At 45.1% G+C, this 19500-nt stretch overlaps 2 protein-coding genes across 5 annotated transcripts in view; one reads left to right on the plus strand and one right to left on the minus strand.

Annotated features, from left to right (window-relative positions):
• The window catches only part of CDK5RAP1 (CDK5 regulatory subunit associated protein 1), a 194940-nt gene that overhangs the window by 48240 nt on the left and 127200 nt on the right, over positions 1-19500 (plus strand). The window lies entirely within an intron of this gene.
• On the minus strand, positions 319-17715 carry LOC113602517 (vomeromodulin-like). 3 transcript variants are annotated; one of them, XM_027069862.2, is made up of 15 exons: positions 17596-17715; positions 14218-14494; positions 11524-12007; positions 11096-11197; positions 9451-9606; positions 8467-8545; positions 8076-8133; positions 7308-7378; positions 6716-6862; positions 5734-5856; positions 5104-5171; positions 4789-4819; positions 3153-3213; positions 1927-2006; positions 331-673 (listed from the first exon to the last, which is right to left on the minus strand). In XM_027069862.2, the coding sequence occupies exons 2-15, from the start codon at positions 14477-14479 to the stop codon at positions 650-652; spliced, it is 1746 nt and encodes a 581-aa protein (XP_026925663.1). In that variant the 5' UTR covers positions 14480-14494; positions 17596-17715; the 3' UTR covers positions 331-649. The 3 variants fall into 3 exon arrangements, with proteins under 3 accessions (XP_026925665.1, XP_026925663.1, XP_026925664.1); XM_027069864.2 differs by lacking the exon at positions 11096-11197 and having other exon boundaries at positions 319-673; XM_027069863.2 differs by lacking the exon at positions 1927-2006 and having other exon boundaries at positions 332-673.

Here is a 19500-nt window from a genome sequence, read left to right on the forward strand (position 1 = left end):
TGGTCTATAGTTACCAAGCTGGGACCTAGATCATTTGCTGCCCTGTTCGTGGTATTGCCAGGCTCTTACCTGCTCTTTGCCATCCAACTTTTAGCATTTGGACTGTGCCTCTCACTGTTTAGCATGTGATGATGGGGGAAGTTGGATTCTAGCCCCTGTGTAATTTTCATGTTGGGCCATTAGGCAAAAAAAGCATTTGGAGTTGGAGAGGGGAGGGCAGAGATACAGGAAGAAAAGTCATTGTCAGGATTGTCCCTTAGTGCACTAGATAAATGAAGTCTGCGTTTTGTTGCCTCATCATTCATACCGTTAACTTTTATGTTCCTGGTAAGTAGTTCTTTTACTAATTCTAAGCATAAGACGAAATTCCTATTTGTATGAATTGAAGACAAGTCATTTTTTTTTGCACAAAAACAGGTTAATTATTAAAGAAGTGATTACAGAATACCAAAAATCCCTGGATTCTTGCTTTTCTTGCGCTTGTTAATTCAAGGTATTGTTGGTGAGATTCCAAAGAATAGTTGACATGTTCAGAACACTATTCTACGTGGCTCCTTAATGATAAATAAGGATGTCCTTGGCTCAATATTTCTTAGAGAAGTTTTAGAATGCTTTCATTCTGGAAAATTCTCTGGCATCAAGTGCTGGGTTAGTTTGCTGCCTGAAGATCGTTCTGTGAGGAGATAAGAGACAACTAGTTATATACTTTTAAATACATAAGCTGGCTGCGGGCCCGGACTGAACTACCAGTGCACTCCATCCCCCTGCCCATAGTGCTTGCTTCAAGGATGGAGATATGGAACAAGTCAGGTTAGTGGGAGCCCCGGAGGTTATTTCTGGGTCATTGTTTGAGCTATTCCAGAAAGAAATGGAGAGTGAAGCTCCTGGTAGGTAGAGACCTCCATGTACAGCCCAAACAGAGCCCACCCAGAAATAGTAGAGGCAAGAGATAGATTCTGGTGTCATCGTCTAAGCCCTGCATCAGGCCACTGCTGAAGCTAGTCTCATCCCTGGATGTTCACCACTTATAATTTTATTGTTGTTGCATAAACCAGTTCTGGTTGGGCTATCATTTGTAGCTGGAACACAGTTGACATTCATCTAATCCAATCCTTTGACTCAAGACTGACTTTGGGACACTAAGTGGTATGTCGAAGGCCACTCAGAGCCATGGAGTGTAAGAGCAGGAGGTGGAAAACCAACACTGAGGCAAATGCTGATTTACTTCACTTAGTACTCTAATAATTGATTTGGCCACAGATTCGGGGAAATTTGGAGGTTAAGTAAAAACCTGAATATATAACTTCTGAGGTTTGAGCCAAAATAGAAGAATTTTCCTCAATAAGCATGTTTATCATGAATAGAGTATCTAAGGGTGATGGAGATTCTAAACTTCTTTACTCTCATATACCTTCCCTAGTTCCACCCTCATAATTTAACATTTTCCTGGTGACAAATTTAAATAAAAATCCCATTCTTTTACCTGTTTCTTAGGAAGCAAGTCCTCTTTGAAAATTTCTCTGGGTTTAGGGTTAGATAGATGGGAAGAAGGGGGAAATTTGAGTCAGGATGACAAAGAATGAGAGGCTCTAGCACACAGAAGGTGATAGTGTGGATGAATCGGGCATGTATGGTGGAGATGTTTCCAAAGAAATGTTTGAGACATATTCAGAAAAGTATGAGAGTCCTCATGGGACAGTGGATAGATTATTTGATTATATATAACCAAGAGTATCTCACTGTTAGGACTTGTGACTAAAGTAGGCAATGAATCTGCCTAGGGAAGAGTGGGGAGATTAGTTGGAGTCAGTAGGGCGGCCTGGAACAGACTGAGGCTGAGGCCTACTGGCCCCCTTCATTCCTGTGAAGATTGAAGTGCACAGTAGGCCTTTGTGCAAAAGGAAAATATTGGTATTTCTCTCTTACCGATTTAAGTACTTTAACCTTGGCATTGGTTAGAGGATTTGAGGTTAGTCCTGGAGGAACATTCCATGCACTTATCAGTTCTGAAATAAAGAGAAAATGTGATATGAGTTGAAAGAAACAATGGCCAGGCTGGGTTGTTTTAGCCACAGCCAGCTGGAGGGATCTCTGGTTAGTGCACGGCTCTAGGAGAAATCTCTCCCTTGCTCATTCAATGGACTGATTTCAGACATAGTCTCTTAGTCTTGTGTGTGTATGAGGGTGAGTTTACAAAGATCAGAAAAGACCTTAGAATGAACTGGAAACCAAGTGGGTATTCTATGCACAGAGAATTGATATTAAGAGACATATAGGCATGTCTGCCTTCACTAGCTGAAGAAGAAGACCCTGCTGTTTTGGTGTCATTTGCACTATTTTGAACCCCTTTAGAGTTCACCACAAATATGTACAGATAGCATTTTGTACCATCATCTCTTGGTGGTTATGAAGTTTATGATCTCAGTCTCAAGTTTCTCCAACTCCAGCATCTGTGTGACTAGGTGATCCAGGTCCATTTTCCTCCAAGTGGTAAGATGACCCCTACGGAGCTAGATTTCATTAGGACCCGTAGAAGAGGCATTTAGATTTAATTTTCATGTTTTGCCATCTCAAGGTGCTGAAGTCCCTATCTGAAAACTAAGAAGTGATTTTCAGTCCAGATGGTGATTGGATGATACTGTGCTCAGTGCCATGGACTGTTCTGTAATGTGGTTTCGCACCCATGTCCCTTTCTTATGACTCTAAGTGTTTACATTATTGTTTTTTTAATAGATATTTTTAATTTTTTTAATGTTTATTTCTTTTGAGAGAGAGTGCATGCAAGTGGGGGGAGGGGCAGAGAGAGGAGAGGCTCTGTGCTGATGGCATGGGGCTCAATCTCATGAACCGTGAGATCATGACATAAGCCAAAAACAAGAGTTGGACACCCAACCAACTGAGCTACCCAGGTGCCCTTTAACTAATTAATTAATTTTATTTTTTGAGAGAGAGTGTGCAAGTGGGGGAAGAGCTCAGGTAGAGGGAGGGAGAGAATCTTAAGCAGGCTCCACACACAGCACAGAGCCTGATGTGGGGTTTGATCTCACGACCATGTGAGATCATGACATGAGCTGAAATCAGGAGTTGGGCTCTTAACCAACTGACTGAGCCACCCAGGTGCTCCTAAGTGTTTAAATTTAAATTCCACATACCATTAAGGGCAGACAAAAATTTCTTCAGAACCTCAAGCAATACATCTTGCACTTCTGCTTCCTGGAAGAGATGGGAGGAGCATTTTTATCAGTACATCTTGGGTGCCTCTCATATGTGGGTTTTTTCCTAGTGTAAGAAATCTATTACTAGACAAGGCTATATGGGGAGCTGGATGTTGGTCAATCTCTCAGGCTTCTTCGTTGGGGGTTTTCCAAAGCCCTTCAGTAGGTTTTGATGCCTTAGGTGGCTCCTTGAACAAATGTTTATGGGGTCATATTACGTTCTAGACTGCTGTAGGCTCAGTGGTGCAGCTGCATACTTTCAAGACAAAGGTTGAATTCAGTATTGGGAAGGACTGATTGTTGCTGAGCCTGCCTCCTTTGCATTCCCTCCAAGGGCCTCCCAGATCTGCTTCTCTCTGCTGGCACTCTGCTTACCTTTCCCCTCTTCGAAAGGCCTATGATTCTGTGATGCCTACCTTTGGCACATTCTGTTTCCTCTATCCCGTACACACTTTGGGTCTGTGCTAACTTCTCCTTCTTCAAGGTTAAGTTCAGGCATCTTCTCAGGGAACCTACTGTCTGCCTTCTAGTTGGTGCTCTCTCTACTCTGTCATTTTTATGCTACACTGACAACTTTCTGCATAAATGTCTGTGACCCCTGTCAGGTGCGTAGTTACATGAGGCTAGGGACCATGCCTTCTACATTCCTTCCCCTGCATGGAACCTGGCATGCTACATAGCAGCCCAGAGGTAAAGATGAGATGAAGAATCACTGGACTTGCGATACCTCCCAGAGTCTGCCTCTCAACTGACTCCTTATTGTCTCAGGGCTGACATGAGATGCAGACGGTCCCCGTAGTCACCCATAGTCATAAGGTTGCTCACTTCAGGGTGCCCATTGTATGCCTCCACCCAGTGTGTGGCTCCTAGGCTCTTAATGATTTAGCTGATTTATTTATGATTTTCAGCTGTCTCTGTTTTCCTACTTAAATTTGAGGGTCACTCTTAGAATCAGGGATCTCATCACTATTTCATGTTGTATTCTAGGGCTGGGGACATTGTGGTGTTCCCTGAACATTTGTTGAGTGAAGGCATGAACATGTACAAGAACAAATATCTTAAATGAGGGTATGGTTGGTGAACCTCCTGGGAATTTCCTGGAACCTGTTCCCTGGGCCCTGCCCTCTCTCTCCCCCCTTCTCACCTCCCAGGCTCTCATCTGGTGATTCCTATGCTCACTCGGGATTACTGATGGGAACTACCAATGGGAAGGGTGAGGCTGGGTATATTTGTGAGCAACTCTCATGAACCCAGGCAAGATTAGAATCTAGATCACCTTTTCATTCTTCCAGTGGACTCCAGGACTTCCTTGTGTGTCAGAATCACCCACAACACTAAAAAATCAGGGATTTAGGCCTTCCTTAAGTCACTGACTGAATGTGGGATTCTAGTCATGGCTTTGGGAACTAGCTTGAAGAACTCTCCAGAGAGGGTAAAGGTTTGGAACCTACTCCACATTGCATCTGTGATCTAGTCTGTGTGACCTTTCCTTTCCAGAGTCCCTGTGTCACTGAGCATCTGGCATTAAAATAATTTCTCACATACAGATATTTTGAAAATTGAATCGACTTACAGCCTCAGGTGGTGTCACCTTGTCTTCAGAGCTGTCAGGAAACAAGTACAAGGAAAAATTATTTTCACATAAAAAATATTAACCAATTCTAGAGTTTAGGTATTAGTTCACTTCTCAAAGCCACTTATAAAATGTCAAATACAGAGGATAAAGCAATTTTAAGGTGAGTAAAACTCCATTTTGGCTTCCCTGTAATTATGCAGGTATTTCCCAAGGGACTTTTCTGTTATTTTTCTCATGTGATTTGAATTGGGTTCTTGATATTTATTTTTATACTGACAAATGTCAAGAGGACTTTGTAGTTATGGACAGTACCTCATAATCTTGAAGTCTGGTATCAATTTGTCTTTTGAAATCTTGCTGTCATGGGAGATGATTGAGGTCTGCATTAATATAAAACAAATATGCATTAAAAATAATACCTTGAGGGGGACCTGGGTGGCTCAGTTGGTTAAGCATCCGACTTCGGCTCAGGTCATGATCTCGTGGTCTGTGAGTTCAAGCCCCGTGTCGGGCTCTGTGCTGACAGTTCAGAGCCTGGAGCCTGCTTCAGATTCTGTGTCTCCCTCTTTCTGCCCCTCCCCCACTTGTGCTCTGTCTCTCTCGGTCTCTCAAAAATGAATAAATGTAAAAAAAAAAAAAAATTAAAAAAAAAAAAAAACAACCTTGACCTGATTAGTCAGCGAATGTATCACATTGTGATATGGCCAACAAGATCACAGGTAAGGACTGGAGTGGAGACTCCCTGGTCGCAGGAGACAGCCTGTTTATCTCTTCTGCCCTAGGGGCTGAGCCCACCAGCCACCCTTGTCATAGGGGTACCCAGGCACTTGGGCCCTCGGGGATTTGGCCCCCTCCACTCCAGACCGCTCTTTTTTCCGTGTAACTTGTGCTCCTATTAGTTCCTCCTCACAGCTCAGTCCTGATTTGTTACTCAGTACTCACCCTTTCCACGGTAGTAAAATTCTCACCATCCTTTTCCACGGTAATCCACAAGGTGACTTGGAGTTGGTTGCCTGACTTGAAGGAGTAGGCTATTTTGGTGATGCTTGCAGCCAGGTTATTCATCTGTTGTGAAGAAGTCATCATTTAGAGTATGGAGAAGAAGGAGGACTGCAGAATGGTGCCTTATGAGATACCTGTGCATCATTCAGTTCATTTATTCAGATATTTATTGGCTCTCTAGTATGAGTCGGTCACCTAGGTGGGTACTGGCACAGTGGGTGTGACCACAGCAGATAGGGTCTAATTCCAGATATTTTCCTATATCTCATTTCCTTTCTCAGAAGGACAGTAGGTCATTTAACACATAAAATTTTGCTTTTCTGTTACCCCTCATCCAGCTTAAACCCATTTCTTTCTATGCTCTTTTGGCAGACCACTCTGCACTTAATCATTTTGGAGACCCTGTTAAGGAAACATTGTACATTGCTGAAACAGAGCCTGGCCCATAGAAAGTTCTCCATGATTATTATTTTCTTGTTATTATTGCCTCTATTCCTTCTATCACCCTTGGGGCCAGAAGCAAATGAATACCTCAGATGTCGATAAATCCACTCTCTTGCTCATACTGTGACTGTTGGTAAAGTACTTCTCTCACTTTGGTTTTCTGTAAAATGGGGACAAGAATCCCTACCTCCTGGTGCCATTGTCAGGATGAAATGACACCTGGCTTTGTACTTGGTTTGAAGCAGGAACTCAGAAGACATTTATCCTCCTCTGCCCCTGCCCTCTGCTCTCCTTCGGTGTCAACAAATATCCATTTATATGATCATCATTAAGGGAAAAGCTGTATCCCACAGCATTTCCTCTTATTTACCTCTGGAAGAATGTTCTGGAACCCACTGCATTTTTACCTTTCTCTCAAGAGTTTGATAGACTAGGCTTAAGCAAAGAGGAGAATGGTGTCAGGGTAGATGAGGCTTACCTTGGTGGAGCTCTGCTTGACACTCAGTGTGATGATAACGGTGAGTAATTTATGGGACAGAGTTAGGGAAATGTTGGCATTTCTAGGATCTGGTGGAAGGGGACTTCCAGGTACAGGGACTATATATTTGTTAAAGAAGGCTTTAGCCTAGAGAAAGAAAAGCAGAAAAATCCCTGTTGTCATGTGAGACTAACATCAGTTTCTATGTCTTTGGAGCCTGGCTGAGATGTTGAGGAGTGAAGTGGCCCCCATGAGGACTGCAGTGGACAAGGATGATGACAGACAGCAGTAGACCCCCCCCCCCCCCCGCCAGCCTCCGTGTTGGGGGTCTGTAGGAAGTGGTGGGGTTTGTGGAGATTAGAGAGTAGAAACATTTTGTAAAGGAGGAAGCACTGCTCTTGTCCAGCTGATTAGCCCTGATGCAGTCCAACTTAGGGCCATCAGACCTCTGATTGTCTAAGAGAAGCCATAAGTCCTCATTTTTGAGGTGAATTCCCCCATTTAAATGTTCTTGAAGTAGCATATATTTCATGAATTCAGGGATGTCTGCAGCCCTCCTATGGAATCCATTGTAAGCACAAAGAACACTTACACAGTAGAAGATTGAAAGACCTTGTGCAGAAGTCCTGGAACTTTTAACGTTGTACTTGAACAAGTCAGTAGCTGCAGGTGAGAGGAAAGAGAACATCTGGAGACCCCCGTAACCCCCGGGCTCTTGGTGGCTCTGCCCTCCAGATGGACCAGGGTGGACACCTCCCTGTTTCTCAGTCTGAGGCAGAAAGCTGCTGCCCTATTGTGTTTTCCAGTTTCGGGGAGGAAGGCAGCATGAGGGCTTGGCCCTCTCCTTCTTGTGCCAAAACCGCAAATGAGAGAGAGAAGCTTGTTGCCAAGGTGCCAGTTTCATCTACTCTGGGACTGGAGAAATGTTACCAGTTTCCTGCTTTGGCTGTCCTGGCAGCTGCTATGTCCTATGTCCTATCATTCCTGTCTCCCGGATATGTTTGAGGACATTGTAGGGAATTTTTGCTTCTCAGCTTCCCTGGCATGAGGCCTGGAATCCTCCTTGCTCCAACTCTGCACATATGTGCGCTTGGCAAACCATTTAGGTGGTGGGGCTGCCACAGAGACTTCTAAGGGGCTCTTCACCCTGCTCTGTCCTGGAGAATGTGTCATAATGGTTCAGGGAAGCCAGTAAGTTACCACATGTTCTGCCTTGAGGTGCTGAGGAGGGTCTGTGTGCCTGGAGGCTCAAGGTATTGTAGCTCACGGCCGCCCACTCTCCTGTCTGTCATCTGGTGAGATCCCCAAGGAGTCCTCCATTGACCCATGACCCCCAGGGAGCTCTGGTGTTTGTACTCACAGTTCTTGCATTTGCTGAAATCACTGAGATCAATGTCACACGATTCTACTTCTTGAAGCTGTGAAATCACCACCAATGAGCTTTGCCAAGGAAGTGCAGCAGGCCTGTCCTCCTCCCCTTCAGCCCAGCTCATCTTCCCCTCCTCCCCATCCTCTTCCCCTTCTCCCTGTTTCTTGGGCTTCTCTCTGGCAGAACTTATACTCTCCCTCTCCCAGTGTGAGGCGTTATCCTGTCCTGCTGCTGGGGTCTTTTGGGCCAGAATAGCTCTAAACTTGGGACTCCTGAAGGCCTGATGTCTCCTTTTGGAGTCTTGCCCAGCATCAGGACCAAATCGCTTTCCCCCAGTGACCTAGACCTCTGAGGTGGTGCCCTCCTCTTTCCCAACACTTACCTTCTCTTTCATAGCTACTGTCAACACTTGAGAAACGATTTGGTCCAAAGGCAGAGGCACTGGCAAAGTATTTGTGACCCTGGGAAAGATATGTGGAGGACTATGTGATTCTTGCATTTCTGGATTTTGCCCAGACATTGGAGAAAACCCATCTATTCATGAAACAGCTGCATGATGTCCTACTTCTTAATTTGTACCAACACCCGAGCGCTTTTGTCTACAGTTTCAGTCATTAAGGAAGATACTACAAGGATCCCTGGGAAAATTACCAATGCCTGACATCTGACCCAGCAATCCCATGTAGAGGGATTTATTCTTCAGACACTCGTTCATGTTAGTGAACAGACCTGTCTGGGACCTTTCTAGTTGGAGTTGGGTACAAAAGTTAACAGTTGTAAAACACAACTATTCCTTGATAAGGGACTATTAAATTACAGTGCATCTTCATAATGGAATACTAGGCCATAAAAAATGAAGAAGCTATTTATATATTGATGCAACAGATTCCAAGCTATTTTTTAAGTGAGGCAATCAGAGTCCAGAAAGGTGTATATGGTATTCACCCCTTTGTGTGTATACACACACACAACTGTGCACATGCAAATAGTGTCTCTGAAAGCCAATGGAAGAGACTAGATCCTTTGGTTGCTTCCAGGGAGGAGTATTAGCCAGCTGGTATACATGGGTGGGAGGAAGACTTTTCATTGTATGGCTTTTTGTATCTTTTGGATTTTGATTTAGGTGAATGTATTGCTTAAGCAAAAAGAACAAAATACAAAGAGTATGCTTAGCAGAATGCAGGCAGAGTGAGAGAAGGTTGTTTTCAAATGTGCTGGGCGTTCCCAAGCAAAGACCCCTGACTGGGACTCCCAATTACTGATCATTCAAACCATTGGGTTGGCCAAACTCCACCCTAAGGGTGGTATCAACAGGGACATTCTGGCACATGGGGATATAGAAAATGAGAAAAATGGTCTCACGTACGTTTCCACTACTTGAAGGGTCACTTTCTTAAACTTGATGTCCTTGTCCTGGACTTGGAGGTTGATGCATTGGGTATTGTTCATGGAAATGCCAATTTTCAGAGTTATATCGCTGTGTACTTGATATCCCAGTAGGCTGACTACAGGTCCTGCTAGGCTGTGGAGAATAAGATGTAGGTGAAACCAGGCCTAGCTCCAGGATGTCACTCAGGCCAAGCAATAGGCATTTTGGGAGTAAGCCTCATGTGTTTGTCTAGATTATTTGAGAGAGGGAAAGTTTGGTGCTCTTCAAGTGAGCATGCCTCAAGGTTGGCCTTCTCTTACACAGGATTTAGATCCTGGTTCACGGGAGGCATTTATAAAATCACTCTCCTCACCAGCCTTCAAGAAGTCTTCTTTTGGGGCATCTGGGTGGCTTAGTCAGTGAAGCGTTTGACTTCGGGTCAGGCCATGATCTCGCAGTTCATGGGTTCGAGCCCTACATCAGGCTCTCTGCTGACAGCTCAGAGCCTGGAGACTACTTTGGATTCTGCGTCTCCCTCTCTTTCTGCCCCTCCCCTACTCTGTCTGTCTCTCTCTCAAAAATAAACATTAAAAAAAAAAATGAAGTCTTTTGTTGGTGGCACGAGGCCGACTTGTAATGAGAAGCTCATTACAAGTTCACTTTTGTGCCCAGCATCCCCAGCTGTGTGTTGTGTGGGTTACAGCATAAGAAAAACCCACCATTTACCAAAACCAGGCCTCATTAAAGTCAGATGTTCTCGAGAAGACAAATGGCCCTTCCTGCTACTGCTAACTGTAGTGGTCACAAACATGGGCTCTGGAGGCAGAATGCCTGGGTTTGAACCCTGTCAGCTGTATGTAACTGGTTTTGGTAGTCTAAACTGGTTTCCTAGTGTAGAAATAGGACTGCTTTTCTGATGAGGTTGTCAGGAGGGTTCAGTGAGTTCAGAGCGCCTCAGTTAAGTGCTTGGCTGGAGTTTGCTCGGTGAAAGGTTTTAGTGCCATGTGTGTGATAGTCCAAGAAGCTGCCTTCTCTCCAGTGTAGGTTGCCTGTCCTCATGTCTTCCTGTGTGCCTTGGACCTACACTGCTAACCTGTTCTCCCCTACCTGTTGATGTTCACTGAGGACAGGGACTGCCATTACTCCTGTGCCCAGCACAACATCTGGTATAGAGATGTGTATTAATTACCCATTAGGTGGATGACTGATGCATGCATTTCAATCATCTCTGTCCACCCCCCCCCCCCCCCCCCACCCAAATGCCTGGGACAGTGTTTGTAGAGTGGGCTGATTCTTCTTGGAGGGTCCAGATTATTTGGAGCCTGCATTTCCCATAATACCAGTGTATATGTCATTTTCTGTGGTTTTTCTCTTCACTGCCCATGTATAAAATTGTGCAGATTTCACATGGAGATCTGGATTTCTGGCTGTGCTTACACTATTTGAGGATGGGGCTTCATGGGGTCATTCTCCTGCATTGGTCCTTTGGGGCAGAAGAGACAGGCAGCTATTCCTGGTGCCCAGTTTGCCCCACCCTCAATCATCCAACCTTATTCTGTGTTGCCTCTGCCTGGCTCTTGGACTCTGGCTCTTAAGTCCCCAGGCTAACTGTCTTGGCTGACTGATTTGGAAACAGGCTCACCCTTTTCCACCTATGAAGGCGGTAGTTGTGGTAGAGACGAGGATCCCATCACCTGTCATGGTTGATGTCATACTCTCCACAGTCACTTCTTGAACATTTAATCTGCAAAGTGACAGCATCATGGGTCAGTCCTGGCTCCACAAATCAGCCTGGGCAGCAGGAGAGGTACCCCTGAAGCAGCCATTTAACAATTTACCAACCCATCCATTCCCAGGACTCCCTGGCTCCCTTACCCACTCTGCTCTTTAAGCTGAAGAAATCTTGGTCGTATTTCCCTCTGAAAGGGCACCCTTTTAGCACAGAACTAGAATATTGCTTCATGAAAATGTGGTTGTCCCTTTCCATGGTATTGTTGGAGGTTGAACTTCAGTGTCCCCAAACAGCAGCTCTCTTCTTGTGTCAGACCTTAGGATCAAGGAAGCACTTACCCCAGTAAGAGTTCTGCTAGGTCAGCATTTCTCAGCAGGCCTGTGACTGCATCACTAACACCTACTGGCACTAGACTGTTCAGCACACCCTCGGTGGATTCTGTGAGCTTGCCGGCTTGGTTAACAATATCATTCAGAGGCTGGGGGAGATTTGGGAGGTCAAGGGTGTTGACAAGCCCTTTTACAGGATTCTTCTCTGCACCAGTGGGTAGTAGTCTGCCCAGAGTCTCTTGGATATTGAGGGCATCAGTGGCTGTTGAGAGCAATGACAGTGGGAGCTTTGGGGACTGGCCACCACTTTCCTTGCCCAGGATACCACCAAGAACATCACTTCCAGGTATGTTGAGGGATGAAGTGAGGTCTAACACAGACAGTAGGTTGGAGTTAGACAATGTAGATATCACTGTCCCAAGCACACCAGCTAGATCTATCTCCTCACACATCAGCATCTTCTCGATCTGTGGGGGCAGCGCGGCGTTCAGATCTGAAAAGGGTCAAGAGACATGATCTTGCTGTTGGGTGTCCAACTGATTCAACCAGAGGAACCTTCCCAGCTGGAGAGCCAGCACCTCTGAATTGTTAGGCCCTTAGCTACTGTATATCATGCCTTCTGGATATATCACTCCCTCCCACTGCCCACCACAGGACAGCCTGGTGATACAGAGATAACCTGTCCCTTGTTAAGAGTTAACATTTGTTAGCCACCTACCTGAGGCCAGCCTAGTGTTGAGTATGTTACTCTAAAGTGGTTTGAGCATGGAATGAAAGAATTTAGTTTAGCTCTGGAGCCCAGTAGCCCCAAGTATATAAGGTCTAGACACTTTCTTGAAGTCCAAGTGGCCTGGGGCAGAGTATTCTCTTTCCTGAGCCTCAGTCTCTGTACCTGTCTAGGAGTGATAGAACCTGCAGCATGGGTTGTTGGGCACAGGACAAATGTTGAGCTGGTTTTAAGTACTCAGTAAGGTTGAGGTGGCTAGCGAAGAGGTAGTGGAGCTCACAGACCTGGACTCCTCTGTTCTCCATCTGTGTGACTCTGTGCGAGTCTCTTCTCTTCTCTAGGCCTCGTTTTCCCCTTGTGGGTCATCGGGAGGTCTTGCCACCTTTGACCAGCTGCCCATACTAAGAGACCTCCTGCATCAGCACTGATCCTCCAGCATTTTTATCATCAGGGTGGAGGAGATGCTCACCATGTCTTTGCCTTCACACTGGAGACAAGCAGGGCAGGGAGAAGTGGAATCCCAGAAGATGGTGGGGAAGGAGAGAGGGTCAAGAGCCAACTTGGAGAACTGTGAAGTCACAGGGGTCCTATCCTATCCTGCTCTCAGTGGCCTGAGAAAGGAACTCAGAAGAGGAGCTATTACATCTGGCTGGTGGTCAACCCTGTCTACCTCAGCAAAGAGCTTAATTGGGCCAAAGGACAACATTCCTATTCCAGAATAGGAATAGCCGCATGTCACAACATATAGAGAAGTGGCGAGGGAAAAATAATCAGGCCAGAGGTCTCCTCCAGGGGGAGGAGGAGAAAGGGGGAGAGGGAGGCAGCCCTGCAGGAGCCTTGGGGCCCTCAGCCCTATGGCCGGGTTTTATTCCTTAAACTCAGTTGTGAGTTCAAGAGTATTTGCTATATATATATATATGTGTGTGTGTGTGTGTGTGTGTGTGTATATATATGTATATATATATGTGTATATATATTTTATGTCTGACAAAATTAACAACCACCACCACCACCACCAAATCACTGTTTGTTGGGTATACAACTGTTATTTTTTTCTTTTTTACCACTGTCTGAACTTTTCTATATATTTCAACTATTTTGTCATAAGGCAGAGTGGTGGGCAGAGTGGAGGAAATGTTCCTAAAGAGGCAAAGCAGTGGATGTGTGAGCTGTGGGGCTGGGTACCATGATCACTAGGCAGCCACCAATTTTCCCTCTGTCACCCTGTCCTTTCATCCTGGAAGGCTGGCTGCAGAAGGCTGTTGCAGGGAGCTTTGTGGACTTTCCTATTGGCCTTCATTTGCTCAAGAGTCCTACTCCCTTCTTGGTCCCCAAAGAGAGTCACTTCTTTGCCAAGCCTTGTAATTCCTGAGCTCCTCTGCTCTCTGGCCCTAAGAGACTGCCAGAGGACAGAATTCCACATCTCTTTAAGGAGGAGGCTGAGACTCAAGAAGGGTGTGAGAAGGGCGTTTGGAAAGAGCAAATCTGGTCAGGGGGTTTGGTACTGGACTTGGATCTCCCATTTCTTGGCTCTTTGTCAACCAGGTTGATGCTTTAAGTACGTGTGGGTGTTTGGGATGAGCTGTGGGGCCCAGCATTGGGAAGCCATGAGAGGTCCTGGCAGTGTGCAGGTGATAAGGGTCACATAAAAGGCAGGTAGCCATTTGACTGGATCCAAGAGTTCCCTTCTCCAGGGTTGCTTTGACCAGTTCTTCCCCATGTGTGGACTACAGACAAGTAGCTTCAACATCATCTTGGAGCTTATTAGAAAACCAGGTTTTCATGCCCTCTGCAGTATTGCTGTATCACAGTGTGTGGGAGTGGAGCCCAGGCAGCTGTTTTGTTAACAAACTCCCAAAGTGATTTTGATGCCTTCTCCTTATTGAAGGTGTAATCAGCTTTTGGGCTTGGAAATGAGAAGTGTGTGTGAGCGGGTGGAAAGTCAAAGGTGAGCAGGTGAAACAAGTTTTACTTACATTCTTCGAGTTTGCTGCTAGACATGAAGTACCTGGCCACTGGTAGACACCTGCCTCCTGGGGTCCTAGTTGGATGTTTCTTAGATGGAGAATCTTTTGGGGCACTTCTGAACAGTGGTCCGGGTGGCAGATTGAGAGGGGCTTTTTTGGTGACCTCAAGGGCTAATTGAGGGAGATTTCCCAGCAGCAAAGATGGATTCTGCAGGTCAAGTGCTCTTGCCTGGACGGTCAGCGTGAAGACCAGGGCCCAGAGGGTCAGCATCTTGGTGACTGATATCTGCAAAAGCAAGTTCTTTTAGAGACCATGCTCCCAATGGATCATAGGGATCCAAACATGCCAGTATGTTTGTATTAGACATGCACCTACAAGGGCCCTCGCTCTTGTGGAAAGGTTCCACTCACATTGTTGACATTCTAGTCTGTATATTGTATTCATCAGACAGTGTTCCATCATATGGCAAAGTCTTGTTTTCTTCTACTTCTTTTTCAGCTCTGCATGAAGATATCCACAGGCTGGTGGCAGTCTTTGAGTACAGGCCAAGCCCTGCCAATAGCCTTACCTCTATGGTCCACATGTGTCTCCTGCCAGGTTTCCTTTTCTCAAATGCCCTTGGAGCCATCTCAGTTACCAACTGGGGAATTCAAGAATTTTGAATGATCCAGCTACAAAGGTTATTGCTCTAATGGTGGTCAAGGTCTCTCCCAGCTTTTGATCAACTAATATAAAGCACTGTCTTTGTTGGTATGAGCTTTCCATGTGCCAGTCCCTTTGTGGAGAGTAAGCGGACATTAGCTGCTCTAAGCTCTCTACACAACCCTGAGAAGGAGGGTCTATCTTTATTTTATAGATGGTGAAACTTGTGGTACAGAGCAGGCAATATGCTTGCCTGTGCCCACTGGCCAGCTTCCAGCTGCTAGTTTTGCCCAATCAGAATGAAATCACCCAATGAATCAGACCCGAGCTTGGCACCCTCCACCCATTTGGTCATTGGGCTGTCCTGGCATTTCAGCTCAGTGTGCAGAGGCCAGAACCATCTTTATGTCAGTATGACCATCTCAGGCCCTCTCTTGTCTTTTCAAAGCCTGTTCCCATGTTCTGGGAGAGCATTAGTGTGGTCTAGTGGTGGCATTGGACCATCCTCATTATTGTGTTGGTGGCTGGCACACAGGAGGCTCCTCTGTGTGTGGATCAATGATCAAGTTAACCCATTTCCCACTTTCTGTAGCTTCTTCTATTGTAGGGCACTGGGTGGTCCTAACGACCATGGGGCATGTGGCTTCTTTTTCTTGGCCAGGGTTGAGCAGCCATAACTGTTGTGAATGTGTAAACTTATAAGTCCTGACTTTACCTCTCTTTGTTGGGATGTATCCATATATATCTACGTATAGAGTACTGGTCTGTGTGCTAATTATTTCATCCACAACATCTTTTATAATTTTCGCAGCAAATGTAGACACTCGATAATATTATTACCCCATTTCCAGCTGAGGGGCCTTAGCTTCAGCAAGAAGGCAGAGAGCTGGGTCCACCCAGGCAGAAAACCCATGTTTGACTCTGAGCTCAGTTGTGTGACCCAGTGGTGATTGTTTCCCTTCTCTGGCTGTCACATTCCTCCCTTACAATGATTCTCTCAAGTCTTTCTCTCTCTAATGTTTAAGGTAATACAGAGGTTTGTGTCTTGGGGTATGTTCTGTCAGTAAAGCCAGTAGACTCTGGAGTTCCTCTCTGCATTTCTTACCTAATCAAGTTTTATAAAATAAGGCTTATCAACCTCTGCTCTTGCCATGCATAGGCATTGTCCAAATCAAGTTGCCTGCCATTTATCAAGACTGAGGAGAATTGGGCACCTGGGTGGCTTAGTCGGTTAAACGTCTTGACTCTTGATTTCGGCTCAGGTCATGATCTCACAGTTTGTGGGACTGAGCCCTGTATTGGGGTCTGTGCTACCAGCATGGAGCCTACCTACTTGGGATTCTCTCTCCCTCTTTCTCTGCCCCTCCCCTGCTTGTACTCTCTCCCCCTCTCTCAAAATAAAGAAATAAACTTAAAAAAAGAAAAAAAATAACTGAGAAGAACTGCTATTGATGAAATGTTGGGAAAGACATAATGGGAAGCCAGTGGCATCTTTCATATGGGACAAGTTAGACTTTAGGAAAAAACTCATCACATTTTCATTACTTTTCTCATTTTACCCTTACCTGTGAGAAATTGGAATTTAGTGTAAAGGTGACTTTAAGTGTTCTGTGAGGGAAAAAATAATAAAATTCTCTGCCTGTGACTGAATTTGTGGCAGCATTATTAGATGTTGTCTTGAATGGAATCATTAGAAAATCTCAGGAAAGATCCCCCATTTTAAAAATTAATTAATTAATTAATTTTTAAATTTATATCCAAGTTAGTTAGCATATCATGAAGCAATGATTTCAGGAGTAGATTCCTTAATGCCCCTTACCCATTTAGCCCATCCCCCCTCCCACAACCCCTCCAGTAACCCTGTTTGTTCTCCTTATTTATTAATCTCTTCTGGTTTGTCCCCCTCCCTGTTTTTATATTATTTTTGCTTCCCTTCCCTTCTGTTCATCTGTTTTGTATCTTAAAGTCCTCATATGAGTGAAGTCATATGATATTTGTCTTTCTTTGACTGACTAATTTTGCTTAGCACAATACCTTCTAGTTCCATCCACATACTTGGAAATGGCAAGATTTCATTCTTTTTGATTGCTAAGTAATATTCCATTATGTGTGTGTATGTATGTGTATGTATGTGTGTGTGTGTGTATACACACACACACATACATACATACATGCATGTCATCTTTATCCATTCATCTGTTGATGGACATTTAAGATCCTCCCTTTTTAAAAAAAGATTTTATTTTTAAGTAATCTGTATACCCAATGTGGGACTTAAACTCACAACTCCAAGAACTGAGCCAGCCAGGTACCCCAAGAGATCCCCATTTTTAAAAGAAGTTACATACCAAGAAATTGTTAACGCCTACCACTCTAGGTACAGTGCTGTGCATTTCAGTAGGGAGGGGCATTGCTAAAGAGATTCTAAATGCAAAACCCTAAGTAGGTCACTTTTCTTGAACTGTCCCATGCTTGTTTCTGCCTCAGAGTTTTCAATTTCTCTTTCATGAAGTTTTAAAACTATTTATTTTGAGAGAGAGAGTGAGAGCAGGAAGGACAGAGAGAGAGAGAGAGAGAGAGAGAATTCTAAGCAGGTTCCTCACTGTCAATGCAGAGCTGGACGTGGGGCTCCATCCCACGAACCATGAGATCATGACCTGAGCTGAAATCAAGAGTTGGACACGCAACCAACTGAGCCACCCAGGCACCCCTCTTTCGTGAATTTTGATGTAGCAAGTTCTTACCTTGTCCAACGTTGATGGGTCGATGTTGATGGGAGAACGTTTTTGGAAGATGCCTCCCCTCCTGCTCTTGCTTGTGAACTGTCAGAGGAAAGCTACATCTCATTTTATAGACCAGTGTCTCTCGCAGAAGTTGTCAGACATGCAGGGACGTGATCCAAGTGTGCTGATAAGGGTGGCATGATATAGGCTGACTTCCAAGATCAACACCTGCTAATGGTTGTGACATTTGTCAGCATCTTTCTGAGAGATGTTCAAGGTGCTTGGAACTTTTTTGGAGATGCAGCCAGGCCAAGTATCTGTCCCTTCCTTATTTTAAACCTTCACAAGCCTGTTATCTTTGAGTCAGGTGGGTACTGGGTGAATGGCAAGAGTAGAGGGGTGTTTAAGGCTGGCAGGTGTCAACCCAGTGAGAGTCCTTTATGGTGCCAGTGCCATGCCCTGGCCATGGTTGGCACTCAGCATTGACCAGTGCTAGGGTGGGGATCTGAGGGAGAGGGGATGGGATCCCTCTGGAAAGGGTGTTTACGGACAGACTTCTGGTCAAGTGACATTTTATATGAGATGTGTGCAGTTAGAAGCATCCAAACTTGCAAAGATTTCAGGGAGAAGTGATGGAAGTAGGAAGATTGGAATATACACAGTGTCTGCAGTGGGTGAGAGCATGAAGGCATGTCTGGGGGATTTTAGGCATGGGAGTTATAAAATTTGCTCAGTCCCCTTTCCTTTCCCTAATCGCACTTGGAATGAAACTTGAATAGTGATGCTCATTTGTATTCAAGAATTCTAGGCTCTTTCTCATCTGTCATCTCATTTAATGGCTCCTAAAACTTTAGAGACTGTTCTCTGGGCCTCTGGCCTCTATTTCAGAGAAAGCCTAGTCATCTGTTAGGTTCCTACCACTTGAAATTTTGTGATTTTGTACATCCTATATGATCAGCCTGTGGTGTTACTACAGCTTTACAGTGCAAGAGTATGGGAGAGGGAGATAATTTTGACTAAGGGGTTGGTTAGTCAGAATCATCTCCTGCCTCTCTCTACCTGAAGCTTAGTCCAGAATTATCCCGGATCCCTGCCCTGAAGCAAGCTCAGCATGTTTGCTGTAGGGCCCTCTTCAACCCCATGGGAGTTCCCATACTGTGAATCTCAGCTATAGTTTCATTTGCCAAATGTTCCATTTGGGGCTTTGCTGAAATGTCAGATGCAAAGAACAAATGACAGTTGACCTTTTCTCAAAAGGCAGAACATAGAGTTTTATATATGATAAGTAGAAGACAAAACCCAGCTGCCTTGGGTCTTATTTTTCTTGGGCATCTGAGGGAAATGGAATCATCTTTTAGGCAAAATTGTGACATCGGTTGGTGGATGTGGCCCTTGATTTTACTTCCTCTAGTGGTTCTCTGGACCCAATGAATGACTCCAACTCCAGGGGTTGGGAAAGGGCACATCCCGGATGCAGCCCCTGATGGCCCTTGGGGCCTCCCCATTCTTTGTCTTTCTCTCCTTCAACCTTTGGAGGTGGGGCAGTCATTGGATTCTGCTAATCCGCAATCTATGGGAAGCTCTTTCACTCACGGTGGCTTATCACACTGGGCAAAGGGCCTGCTTGTTCCCAAGCCCTAAGTGATTTGACCTGCTGACTCTTGAAAGAGAGGACCCTTTCAAGGCTGGCCAAGGCTTGGCTGAGATCACAATTGCAGATGATAAGGCAGGTACTAATTCTTAATGGCCTCTGTGTGAGGATGTCTCCATAGATGTGGCTGAGCTGTGCATGTCCTGCTGACGGGCATCAGGATTTTGACCTTTCACAGGTGTTTCTTTAGTGATATACACACACCTGTGCACACATTTATATGCTTGTCTATGTTTTTCTGATCCCTGGAACTCAGTCGTCTTGCCTCAGTTTCC

The sequence above is a fragment of the Acinonyx jubatus genome, chromosome A3 (genome assembly GCF_027475565.1).
Source record: "Acinonyx jubatus isolate Ajub_Pintada_27869175 chromosome A3, VMU_Ajub_asm_v1.0, whole genome shotgun sequence".
Lineage (NCBI taxonomy): Eukaryota > Metazoa > Chordata > Mammalia > Carnivora > Felidae > Acinonyx > Acinonyx jubatus.

Coding starts and splice junctions, on each gene's coding strand:
- LOC113602517 (XM_027069862.2), bottom strand. CDS start 14,479: ATGCTGACCCTCTGGGCCCTGGTCTTCACGCTGACCGTCCAGGCAAGA. Junction 5,172..5,733: donor ATTTTACTACCGTGGAAAGG/GTGAGTACTGAG, acceptor ATATTAATGCAG/ACCTCAATCATCTCCCATGA. Junction 2,007..3,152: donor ATTTTTGTCTGCCCTTAATG/GTATGTGGAATT, acceptor TCTTTATTTCAG/AACTGATAAGTGCATGGAAT.